Genomic DNA, 12,997 nt, shown 5'->3' on the forward strand with positions numbered 1-12,997 from the left:
GATTAATAAAGTATACATTATTATTATTATCATTATTATTACGTTGGTTGCTACAGCAATCTCTTAATGCTTTGGCGCCCGACCCAGTGACAGTGTAACCCGGTTTAGTTCAGGCCACAAAGTATGCTAAGTTACCTTATGGAACACTTGAAATGCAACGATGCATCTGTAATGTATTTTCTGTCTGAGAAAAATATTCATTGCGACTATATGACCAGGTAACGCTAACTCAGTAATCTAGAGTGGGTAATACAGCACCTTAAAGAAAAGCTCTTCACGACAGTGGTGTGGTAAAAATGCATTAGTCCAAAGTGGCCGCTAGAACCAACCCAAACTGAAAGCCACTTTAAATTCTGCTGACTTTGTCTACAGTATCTCAGCATTCGATCTTCACTATGAATGCAGGACCCAGAAGGGGAATCCGAGCAGACTTTACCCAGGGACGAGGATCCAGCAGCCAGTTGTGTTCCTCACTGCTACACCCAGGATGTCAGCCTGGCCTGCTGTCTTCCTCCCGGAGCTTACACCATAGTGCCCTCCACTTATCACCCTGACTGCTCAGCACACTTCACCCTCAGCCTGGCTCGCAGAATACACAGGTTGGCTCTCTTCCTTTGTCTTAATTGTGAACTCAGAACGTGATTACGTAGATACTAGCTTCAGGTATTATTATTGTTATTATTGTCAGAAATAATAATGACTGTATGTCTCTTTTAGGAAAGTGGTGAGAAGCCAGGAGAGGCTGGGAAGTGCCATTCAGGAGGTCAGTTAATTGAAGTAACTTAGCATGATGTAGTGCTAAAGGAGAAAAAAAAGCAACACCAGCTGACAAATCTTCGTTATTTCATCAGGGTGATTTACAGAGTCTGTAAAAACACAACCTATGTAATCTTAATCAGTTATCCAATGAAAGATAGACACATAAATAGCTAAAGGACGCTGCACTTTTAACACAGAAATTTCAGAATAAAAGTGCACAACCATATAGACCAAAGTTTAAAACCAATAATCAAAAACATTCAATCAAATATCTATCAAAAATGTATTATTAGCTGCAGTCCTGTGGTAAAGAAACTTTCTTGACACCTGTTGGACACAGTTGTGTCCAACAAAGCTCAACAAATCAGATGGTTTTGGAAGGTGGATGTAGTATGAGGCACATGGGGGCAACAGCCTGACAGTTAGTCCTGCTTCCAGGGGAGGAAATTCCCTTATGCTTAACCTAAATCACATTTTTAAGTCCGTGGTTGTGGTCAGAGGGTGGCAGCACTGAATGATCGCTCTGTCTTGCTTTTGTCTCTTTCTGGCGGCAGATCTCTCACATCTCTGTGATGCAAAGCTAGTTCTCTGGGACTGTTGCTGCTTCACTGACGTCAGCTCACCTCCCAGTGCCTCTTGGCCCATGATGAAAGAACCAGTTCTCATCATCATCATCATCATCATCATCATCATCCACCCTCACCACGGAGGCTGTGTGTGTGCACGCTCGCATGCACTGTATGTGTATGAATGTGTACCGCCAGGGACTGAGAAGGCAGGCAGATATAGTGGGAATGTGTGTGTCGGGAATGCTGGAAACCCCTTTATCCTGAACCGCTGAGGCTCAGGGCTGCTGGGCAGCCACACACTCAACGGCGATTAGGACATCAGAAGTTGTCGGTGGGCTGGGCTGCTAATGAAGTATGACGGGACTGGCTGGTGTAAACAAACAGCCGCCATTGAAGAGGACCGCCGCTACTCTTGCTCATTCACTCACTGGTGCGCCTGCCGGCCTTGAACAAAGGGCCCTCTCATGAAGGTCCTCACAGAGGCATAGGGGGCAAGGGGCGAGGGGATGGTCTCCGACAGCAGAGCCAACCAAACCACACCACACCATACCGTGCCATACCATGCCAGAGCTTTCCTCCCATCCCTCGCCCCCAGATACTCTGCTCCTTACCTAGCTTGAATTGTTTTTCTCTTAGACACAGACAGGGTTTTCTCAGTATGTCATCAGCAAACATGCTTACCATCCGGACTAACACTAAAGTCAGACTGGACCTAAAGAAGTCCACTTTGTTCCTCCATCCTCACCCCCCAGCCCCCTTTTTGTCCCCCCAGACTCGGTCCACAGCTCTTCTTGGACCTGAACAGAGCCCCGGTTTGAAGTTGCCGCAAATGCGGGCGGATGGAGGGGATGAAACGAGGGATGCCGCACATCAGAGGAGGCGGGTTTAAATGAAGAAGCCGACAGTCCTTTTTGTGTTGAGGCTGCATATGTGAGGTGGTGTGTGCCTGTTTGTAGCTGTGTCTGTGTAAAAGTCATAGGGTTTGTCATTATTAATTGGAGCCAGCGTTAACATAGACCTTTACAAAGCTATAATTAACTGATTAGAGTGGTACTGTGTATTTATTATGTTTGAAAGTAAGATGTGATGAATAAAATGTTAAAACATAACTTGAACCTGATGTGACATATATTTTGTTGCGATTTTGGTTTTATACATGTTAAAATTTGTTAAAACTGGGGAAAGCTGTCACCTTCACGTTCATCACCACTGTCAATGCGACCAACATACTGCGTGCGCGTACACGTGCGTCCGCTGTGCGCGCCGCCGTTCCTGCGGAATTCAGGAGGCTGTGGTCGGACTCCGAAAGACTCCCACCTAGAAAATAATGAACAACAAATTTGACGCGTGAGTAATTAAAAGTTTCTGTGGAATATCTGCCAGGCAGTGGGCCCCCTGTCGTGGCTTCAAATTCACGGTGTAGCGTACCCTTAATGAAGGCTCTTGCGTGTAAAAAAGAGAGGTGTGTCAGCTTTATTGCATGGTCCTAAATGCTCTGTGCAACATATAACGTTGGTCTTATGCACCCATAAAAGAGCAATGTCCACAACTGGTGCATTTAAAGAAGGGAAGTAACAACAGAGATTACATAGTATTTCATAGTAGGGGATATGCTGTGTTGTTAGCTGTAGCTTAGCCTAGCGGAAGGCGGACAGGGCCTTAATCCTCGGTGTGGTAGTTGTTTAGAGGCGGGGGAACGTGCGCACTGTCTCGGTACAAACTAGACTCCCATGGCCCTAAAGTACGGGCAGATAGTTAACAGTGAGTTGTAGTAAATACAAGGTGAGAGTGGTTGAAGTACAGATGTGTACGTGTACATCATATACAGTCTACATATTTGCAGTTTATAGGTAAAAACCACTCAGTTGACAGTTCGTTAGGTGAAACGTTACCAAGCTAATGTAGTGACTCTTCGTAACGTGGACTCAACACCTCTAAAACAGTTGAAACAAAAACTGCACTTTCTCTATATTGTTTTAAACAGCATTGATTTTAGCAATGTAATAGTCCCCTTAATTTTACTGAACTCAGTGCAAGACAAAGCCATTTTTATCTGGCTGTCTGTTTCTATCAAATCCAGTCTGAAAGATGATGACAGTGGAGACCACGACCAGGACCAAGGCTCACCGAAAGACAGTGAGAAGGAAAAAGCTGAAGACGAGGACAAGGAACAGAACATCTCCAAGAAAAAGGTAAGCCTGTTAAAAGACTTGTGTTTGCAGCTTCAAAGCTAATTGTAAAGCTTATTCACTTTCTTGTTTTTTTTTTGCAGATGGTGGTGCCAGGGGCAGGAGAGCACCCTCTTCAATACAACTACACCTTTTGGTACTCCAGACGCACCCCTGGGAGACCAGCCAGTACTCAGAGCTACGAGCAGAACATTAAACAGATTGGTAGCTTTGCCTCGGTAAATGGCTTCTTATGACCTATTTAGATGGGGCGTACGGTAGATGGGAACTGGACACTCCTTTGCTTTTGTTTATCACCTTACCTAGACACTGCAAATCTATGATACAAGCTCACCCTGACTCATGCTGATGTAAACTAGAGCTGAACAATTTGGGGATGAAATCACTTTTTTTAAAGGTTTATCTAAAGTTCAGCATTCACCGTGTAACAGATAAGACATGTCGTGGAGCGTTAAGCAAACGTGTTTTTTCTTCAGTCAAACGCTGAACATTTATCATCAAATTCCGATATGCCTCAGGTCAATAGCAGCATCCACCTATTGCACCACCTATGGCCATGTTAAATAAAGTAATTAAAAAAAATGAATGGAAAAATCCACTGAAAATAGGACATTTCGCTGTGTGATAGGTAACATCCTAGCATTTATCTTATGAAAAAATGGTAAATACAATAATAAAAAGTTGTTACACCACGCATTTAGCTAAATATTGCACATTCGATTAATCTTGATCTTCAAGATTAGCTATTTGCGTTCTTTCAAATCTCATTTTTGAGCCCTAATGTTTTACATTTCCTGTCCTTCCCAAGGTGGAGCAGTTCTGGCGTTTCTACAGTCACATGATCCGGCCAGGCGACCTGACGGGCCATAGTGACTTTCACCTCTTCAAGGAGGGTATTAAACCCATGTGGGAGGTAGGTACTCTGAGATATTGTACACTAAAGAATGCATGTATTTAGGAAATGAGCTGCAAAGCTGTAAGTACCTTATTGTTTTTGCCTGTCTTCTTCTTGTTCATCTTTTTCTTTCTAAGAAATTCATGTTCCCATGCACGAAAACTCACCAAACTTTGCACATAATTCCAGTTCTATGCCAGACTCCATCAGTGCGATTTGTGCTAATTATTATTATTATTATTATTAATTGCTCCACATTTAAATAATTTTGATTGAACTCTTCATTGCACTCATGCCTCTATGTTGTTTCTGCTTAGAGTATGTATACATTGTGTATATATTGTTTTGTATGTGTAAACACAATGTGAGCAACAATGTTCCAAAGAAAAATTCCTCGTATATAAATATTATGTTATTATATTATATATAAAAAATTCATAACAAATCAGCCGTACATGCTACAACTTCACAACTTATGCCAAACTGTGGCCCCAAAAGAGCAGAAACTACAATACTAGTAGCGATTTTGAAGACTATTACTCTACTTTTTTGCAAAAAACGCAAAACTTCTTAAACCCTTTAACTCCCACAGTTTTGTTTCCATTGACACCAAATTTGGGGAACTTCTTCCATCACAGTGTCCTCCACACATTTTAGTTTTTGATTTATCAAAACTTAAACCCACAGTCTATTAACATTTTTCACTGCATACAGTAGTATAAACAAATCCCGCAATTTCTTTCAAACTAAATCGTTGATTGAAAAAAAATCCCAACATTTGAAGATCACTGCAGGTTTGGTGTGCACAATTTCAGACGTTTATCTCAAAAAGTGAATTTTTTGAAAAATGTTTGAATTGTCTCCTTATCTACGCATTGCAGTTAAATGCAAAATAGAGCGTCTTTGAACATCAGTTTGGCATTTATTGATCTTTGTGAAAATGAAGTCATCTCTATGTTGTCTTAACCAAGTACACAAATGCTCAGAATTTTCTAATGATTCTATTTTCCTGATTCTGATTTTACAGTCAGTCCAGTTCCAGTTTAAATAAAGCCAGGTTGACTCAGTAACATGACTCGGCCCCGGCAGTGACAATTCTATTTGGTTTTGTAAATAAAATGCCCACTCTGAAACCCTGCATATGTTGTTTTTAGGATGACGCCAATAAGATGGGGGGGAAGTGGATCATCCGTCTGAGGAAAGGCCTGGCGTCTCGGTGCTGGGAGAACCTGATCCTGGCCATGCTCGGGGAGCAGTTCATGGTTGGAGAGGAGATCTGCGGGGCTGTGGTGTCAGTACGCTTCCAGGTAAAAAAGCAACAAAGACACACACACACACACACACACACACACACACACACACACACACACACACACACACACACACACACACACACACACACACACACACACACACCTACCTGTTGTCTCTAGTCACTGCCTTCTTCAGTATACTCAGACATGCCTTCTCTGCTTCTGTTCTCCAGGAGGACATCATCTCCATCTGGAACAAAACAGCTAGCGACCAGGCGACCACTGCCCGCATCAGGGACACCCTGCGCAGAGTCCTCAACCTGCCCCCCAACACCATCATGGAGTACAAGACTCACACAGACAGCATTAAGTATGTATGTCTCTTCGTTTTGTTATTTTCTCTCTCTCTCTATCTCTCTCACGCACACATAAATGTATGCATGCTCACTAACTTTACATTTGATCAGATTTCTGTTGGGATTACTTTTTAACTATAATGCATTAGTGTTACATCAAGGAGCAGCATGATACAAAACAGTGCTAATGTTTCTCACAGCTTAAACGCATGTTTGTGGTAATTCGTATTTTTTAATTAAAAACAATTAGCTTCTCAAGTGTGAAGATTTGCGGCTTCTAATTTGAATTGTTGGATGTAGACGAAACAGCAGTTTGCAGATGTCACTTTGGGCTCTGGGAACTAATGACTTTCAACATTTTGTGACATTGTTTTTTTAGAATAAACATTTAAGCTATAAAATGATCAACATTATAATCGATAAAGAAGTGAAATGTTTTTTGCAGGGCTACTGGTATTACTCCATTGCTTGTCTTTGGCACTCATGATTTACTAATGAAATGCTCTCATTAAAACATTCACAGCTATAAAATAAAAAAAAGACAAAGTATGTTTACATTTTTGTTTGTCAGTGTGTATGTTAAAAGAAATGCAACCATGTATGCAACTCCATCACGTTTCATATGCTTTTGGAGTGAATTGATGCAGTTGGGATTCTCCCATTGCAAAAAGGCTTCAATATCCCGACGCTTTGTTTATTTTGAATGATGATGTGCTGCATATTTTTGTCAACAGAGCATGGGAAGACTTCCATGGACTGGTGAATCCTAGTGGCGGACGTTAGCCCCTCACAGACCACCTCTGCAAGAGTAAGAACCGCTGCCACGTTAGTTCGAAGTGAGCCAAATAGTTTCTCTGTGACGTCCTAACGTGCGTCTCTGTTTGTGGTGTGTAGGTGTGCGTGTTTGTGATGTGCTGGGGGAGGACGAGTCTAGAGAAGAACACCTCCATGTGGATTGGCACTGTGGAATACGAAGACAGAGCAAAAGTCAGGAACAGAGGCAAGAAGACCATTCCGTCTTTGCGTCAAATTGGAAATGAACCGAAAAGCCTGTCAACAGAACACTGAACCATGCCGAAGAAAGAAAAACTGCGTTATTTTTAATCAACCAGAGAAGAACGAAAGAGCGTCCAATTGTGCTGTTTATTTTTATTCATGCGAGTTCTAACATCTGTTAACTTGCCACCAGAGCGAGGCCCTGGGACTAGTGTTTGCGGATCTGGTCATTAGCTGTTAACAAAGTGTACTTGACAAAATACAACAAAACCAATCTGTTATAAAAACTAGATCAGCTCGCGTTGCTTTGCTGAACATCACACATCCTGCTCTTTAAAATGAATCCGTATTAATCAGTTTTATTGGGACTCAAACAGGGTTGCAGGTAGATGTTATTTTATTACAGTGCTGAATCATAACTAAAATTCCTCTGGTCATTTCAAACTAGAACGATAGCTATTATTATTGTGTACGATATATTTGTAAATACAGTCTACTTAAAAAGATCACTTAACTGAATCAGCAATGATTCTCTATCTGGGAGCTGGAGGTGGAATCCCAAAGGATGAGGACCGTCCTGTGCTGGGCAGGTTGTAGAACCGGCATCGTAATAATGGACTGCCACGCTGCCTGAATCACTGTGCCTGGCCTCGAGCCCAACCCCAAAACCAGTTTTTTCCCCGTTTTGTGTTTATCCCACCTTGAAAGAATCCAAGGCATGGGCACTGCTTTAATGTCCTCAAAGGTGTATAGGAGTCCCGAAACGCTGACCTTCACTCCCTTTTCCATTTTGTAGTAAAAGAAACAAATGAATCTGGGCCCAGGGTCAGGGTCCGTTACAGTTTTTTTTTTTAATCAATTCCTCGGGAGCATTTTTCGGAACCATGTCAAGAAAGCGCCTATAGTGTAATGCTACCCGTAATTGGTGGTGTGATGATGGGTACAGGTGTGTGTGTGTGTGTGTGTGTGTCAAACACTGCTGGATGTACACCTGATGAATTATAGCAATAAATGTCAAATATGCAGCTGCTGCTAAAGCTTGTACAGTGTCATTAACTGTTATATTTCAAATGAAATTAAACGAGGCAGTGTCTTGTACCATGAAGCGACTCGGCTGGTGTTCCACACTAGTCGCAGCCCACTTCCAACGTCTTGAGTGATCCTTTCCATTAGTCAGCTCATTTCAAAGAACATGTAATTCTGTAGAGGAAACAGTAAGAAAAAGAAAAAAAAGGTGAGTTGGTCAGGGAGGGATTTTATCATATTTTCCTTTGGTAACACTTAACAATAAGGTACACAAACAAGGGTAGTTACTGTTTTTGAAAGGGTAACGAATGATTAGTTACCCTTTTTCAGAAGGGTACTTACTGTTTTTCATACTTTTTCAGAAGGGTAGTTACTGTTTTTCAGAAGGGTAACACATGATTAGTTACCCTTTTTCAGAAGGGTAGTTACTCTTTTGAAAAAGGGTAGTTACTAATTTTCAGAAGGGTAACACATGAGTAGTTCCATTTTTCAAATAGGTATTTACCATTTTTCAAAAGGGCAATTACCCTTTTTCAGAAGGGTACTTACTGTTATTCATACTTTTTCAGAAGAGTAACACATGATTAGTTACCCTTTTTCAGAAGGGTAGTTACTGTTTTTCATACTTTTTCAGAAGGGTAGTTATTGTTTTTCCTACTTTTTCAGAAGGGTAGTTATTGTTTTTCCTACTTTTTCAGAAGGGTAGTTACTGTTTTTCCTACTTTTTCAGAAGGGTAGTTACTGTTTTTCAGAAGAGTAACACATGAGTAGTTACCCTTTTTCAGAAGGGTAGTTACTGTTTTTCAGAAGAGTAACACATGAGTAGTTCTATTTTTCAAATGGGTATTTACCATTTTTCAAAAGGGCAATTACCCTTTTTCAGAAGGGTACTTACTGTTTTTCATACTTTTTCAGAAGGGTAGTTACTGTTTTTCAGAAGGGTAACACATGATTAGTTACCCTTTTTCAGAAGGGTAGTTACTCTTTTGAAAAAGGGTAGTTACTAATTTTCAGAAGGGTAACACATGATTAGTTGCATTTTTTAAATGGGTATTTACCATTTTTCAAAAGGGCAATTACCGTTTTTCAGAAAGGTAGTTATTCCTTTTTCCGAAGGGTAGTCACTCTTTTTCAGAAGGATAGTTATTTTTTTTCAGATGGGTAGTTATTTTTTTTCAGAAGGGTAACACATGATTAGTTACTCTTTTTCAGAAGGGTAGTTACTGTTTTTCAAACTTTTTCTGAAGAGTAGTTAGTCTTTTTCAGAAGTGTAATGAATGATTAGGGTAACAACTGATTAGTTACCCTTCAACTACCCTTCAAAAGGGTAACTAATCATTCGTTACTCTTTCCAAAACAGTAACTACCCTTTTTTGTGTACCTCATTGTTAAGTGTTACCAACCTTTTTTATCACAGCAGACAAACTAAGCACAAGTAATACTGAAACATGAACAATGTGAGTTTCCTGCTGCAGTCCCAGTAAACCATGACGGTAGCATGCACAACACCTGGACCCTGGAACTGAAGCAGCTAAATATATGTAAAATAATAAAACCTCTGCTGTCCTTTCTGTGAAAAAGGCCTACTTTAACAACAAAAAAAGTATCTTCCTGCCAGAATGCTAATAGAAGTTCATATACTTACCAACAAGAAAGTGGCTGCCAGCAGCAGCAGTTTATTGTGTGATTCCATGTTCAGCGGCACTGGACAAGTAATGTAAAATTTAAATAAATATGTTACAACAGTGGTTCATGGGTGGGGGGTTAACTTGTAAACACAGGTGTAAGTCACTTATTTTCATTTGCACTACAAAAAAGAAATGAGAAAGATAAGTGAGAAGTAACACATCATATTCTTATGTCAATCCAATTCTAATTGACTTTGTTTTGTACTCCAAAGGGGGGGGGGCATGACAGGAGAGGTTTGGGAACCACTTCACGGGGAATTGGAAATCTTATTTCCTTAGACACAACTCACCCTCCAAGCCAAAGTATTCATGGTCCATGTTGTGTTCGTCGTTGAAGCCAGGCCATTTCTTCCATATTGTTCCAATCTTCTCGCCAATGTTAGAGACAATCTGGTGTGTGATTAAAAGCAAAATACAGCAATTGAAATACACTTGGGTGTTTCATTTTGGGTTGCTTAAATGTTCTACCTGGAGCTGCTGGTTGGACAAGCAGCGGTATGGACAGCAGGAGCCCTGGATCCGGAAGGTCAAGGCTCCTTCTGAATCACACACTTCCAGGAGAGGGGTGAACATGCTCCACCTGAAAACACATTTCCTTACATAATTGTGCAATATGCAACCTGGCAGATACACTGGCCAGTACTTCACACATTGGCGCAGCCCGGCCTTGATGCTTGGTTGATCACATTTTCAGCTGTCATGATTCTGCAGCACCAAAACCATTGTTTGCGCGGTGACGGAAGAGTTCAAACTGGGGCATGCTTTATTCGTGCACAATTGAGAGAATACGGTATTTATACCAAGTAGATCTCTGGTCACCGAAACCTCTGCCAGGTCGGTCTTAATTGGGGACAACTTCATCAAGCGTTGCTCCTGGAAAACTCTAAATTCGACACACAAAGGCACCCACCCCAGCTAACCCTGGAGTCAGATTCAGGCCAGAGGAAGAAGGAAGTATTTTGGTTTGACGACATTAGACTGGGTGCCACCATTTCTCCCATTAGCCAACATTCACATTAGGAGGGATGTGGCATTCCTTCCCTCCCATGTAGCCCAGCGCAGCTCTGTCAGTGTGTCTCTGTCCAAGCAGCTGTTTTGTGCATTAAGTCTCCCAGGATTAGACTACGCCCCAGCTGGGCGGAACAATAAAAGCTCTCAGGGCTATTTGGAGACCAGGCCGGGGCATCTACGGTGGCTCAGGCTGGGTGGCCAGAGGCTGGGAGAGACATGGAAAAAGACTCACTTGGCAAGCTGTTCAGTCTGAGAATGTAAAGTATTAAGATTACTGCTATAGTGTTCTGATTGTGAGGGTTAAAGGGTTCATTCACGCAAATGAAGTAAAAATATGAAACATTACATTTGAAGTATTTTAACAGCTACATCTCTCCAAAACTTAGATTACGTATTTAGTTACCCAATAGTGGGATTTCTCTCTTTTTTGTCTCTTTTTGTAATTTCAGAGGAACTAATCCTTTAATTAAGGGTGTTAAGTATTAATATGTAAGTTTTAACAACATATTATATTATATATATATTATATGTAGCTTTTTACGACATACTATAATATCAGTTTTTATTTCATTTTTTTATGACATACTACACTATGACTTTAGTTATGACCTTTTATCCCATGCTTTACTTTGACTTTTAAGGACTTTTATGACATACTATAACTTGTTTATGTCATTTTTTATGGCTTTATGACATACTATACTACTTTTATGACGTTTTGCTACATACTATACTATGACTTTTTATGACTGTTATGACATAGTATACTATGACTTTTTATGATTGTTATGACATAGTATACTATGACTTTTTATGACTGTTATGACATAGTATACTATGACTTTTTATGATTGTTATGACATAGTATACTATGACTTTTTATGACTGTTATGACATAGTATACTATGACTTTTTATGACTGTTATGACATACTATACTATGACTTTTTATGATTGTTATGACATACTATACTATGACTTTTTATGACTGTTATGACATACTATACTATGACTTTTAATGAATGTTTAATAACATACTATATCATGACTTTTTATGACATAGCATACTATGACTTTTTATGACTGTTATGACATACCATAATATAACTTTCAATGAATATTTAATAACCTACTATACCATGATTTTTTATGACATAGTATACTATGACTTTTTATGACTGTTATGACATACTATGCTGACTTTTAATGAATATTTAATAACATACTATACCATGATTTTCATGACTTTTTTATGTACTGACAGGTGGAGTACAGAGAAAAAATAAAATGAAAATAAAAAAATAAAAAATAATTTGAAAGGGTTAGGGTTAGGGACTTTTTATGACCAACTGTTCTTTTCCCCACTGTTACAGTCCAGGGACCAGATTCAGACTGCCGTACCTCTGACATACGGTGCCAACGAGATGTTTTTGAGGTGTGTAGGCCCTGATCTCCATCAGGCAGCAGCCGAGGCAGCAGGCGTCCACCCTAAGGGGCCTTTCCAAATAAAAGACCTGCCGGCCCTGACAATCGAAACCCTGCAAGGAACAGGCCCGGGCTGGACCGCAACACTGCAGGCACACACAAGAACTCTCTGACAGGAAGGAGAGATCAAGAAGAAAAAATATTTTAACTTAGTCTTTCTATGAGATGCAGATAAATACACATGTAACTGAACAGGGACCAGTACCTTCCATAGCCACAAATAACTGGGACCTGCTTCTTGTGGTGATGCTGTAAATCCTCCTGGGAACACACTGTGGACCTACAATAGATAAGCGTTATTGTTTTTCAAACAGACGCGTATTGTTTTTCACACACAAATACACACAATAATCCCTCCTACTCGCCTTGCAGCTCTGGTCTGGCAGTGATGTGTATCTGACTGACTGTTTCCAGCACCGACATAAAGTGGGATCCTGCTGCACCTCCAGGCCGCTGCTCCTCCATCCCCGGTCTGCTCACTTTTCCTGGTGACTGCGTGTAGCAGTTCTCCATCTTCCTCCCGGGAGCCGGACCGGACAACTGTTCACCAGAGTCTGGAGAGTGGCGTTTGGGTCCAGGTGAGCGAGTTTGGCACTCACACAAGGGCCCACAGCGGTCCTGGAAAGCCCTGAAGATCATCTGGATGTGCTTCTCTCGTTCCAGTCCACCAAAGGGAAGAGGCTGATTGGTCACCGCTGACATGGTGTAAAACTGAAGACACACGTGGAATTAACAATTTCATAACAATAATAAACGTCTCGGGTCACGTAT

The 12,997-nt window shown here is 40.9% G+C and overlaps 3 protein-coding genes across 5 annotated transcripts in view; 2 read left to right on the plus strand and 1 right to left on the minus strand.

Moving 5' to 3' along the window:
* The window catches only part of capn10 (calpain 10), a 10,970-nt gene extending 8,533 nt beyond the window's left edge, over positions 1–2,437 (plus strand). Inside the window, exons 11-13 of one of the 2 annotated variants that reach the window (XM_032531491.1) lie at positions 406–599; positions 718–763; positions 1,314–2,437. In XM_032531491.1, the coding sequence (XP_032387382.1) occupies positions 406–599; positions 718–763; positions 1,314–1,343 (270 nt within the window). In that variant the 3' untranslated portion in view covers positions 1,344–2,437. Of the gene's footprint in view, positions 1–372; positions 600–717; positions 764–1,313 lie in introns of those variants that run through there. The other variant, XM_032531492.1, reaches the window with a different exon arrangement.
* Positions 2,438–2,538: 101 nt separating this feature from the next.
* On the plus strand, positions 2,539–7,821 carry eif4e2 (eukaryotic translation initiation factor 4E family member 2). 2 transcript variants are annotated; one of them, XM_032531496.1, is made up of 8 exons: positions 2,539–2,675; positions 3,409–3,520; positions 3,601–3,735; positions 4,326–4,430; positions 5,567–5,719; positions 5,899–6,039; positions 6,756–6,829; positions 6,916–7,821. In XM_032531496.1, exons 1-7 carry the CDS (start codon positions 2,656–2,658, stop codon positions 6,789–6,791), a joined length of 702 nt encoding a protein of 233 aa, XP_032387387.1. In that variant the 5' UTR covers positions 2,539–2,655; the 3' UTR covers positions 6,792–6,829; positions 6,916–7,821. The 2 variants fall into 2 exon arrangements, with proteins under 2 accessions (XP_032387387.1, XP_032387386.1); XM_032531495.1 differs by having other exon boundaries at positions 5,899–6,035.
* LOC116699096 (phospholipid scramblase 2) overlaps positions 7,168–12,997 on the minus strand; it is a 6,950-nt gene continuing 1,120 nt past the window's right edge. Inside the window, exons 2-8 of the mRNA XM_032531494.1 lie at positions 12,592–12,937; positions 12,432–12,506; positions 12,143–12,335; positions 10,200–10,311; positions 10,022–10,121; positions 9,689–9,747; positions 7,168–8,217 (exon numbers count right to left, since the gene is read on the minus strand). Coding sequence (XP_032387385.1) covers positions 8,191–8,217; positions 9,689–9,747; positions 10,022–10,121; positions 10,200–10,311; positions 12,143–12,335; positions 12,432–12,506; positions 12,592–12,937 — 912 coding nt within the window. The 3' untranslated portion in view covers positions 7,168–8,190. The remainder of the gene's footprint in view (positions 8,218–9,688; positions 9,748–10,021; positions 10,122–10,199; positions 10,312–12,142; positions 12,336–12,431; positions 12,507–12,591; positions 12,938–12,997) is intronic.

Source organism: Etheostoma spectabile, chromosome 12 (assembly GCF_008692095.1).
Source record: "Etheostoma spectabile isolate EspeVRDwgs_2016 chromosome 12, UIUC_Espe_1.0, whole genome shotgun sequence".
Lineage (NCBI taxonomy): Eukaryota > Metazoa > Chordata > Actinopteri > Perciformes > Percidae > Etheostoma > Etheostoma spectabile.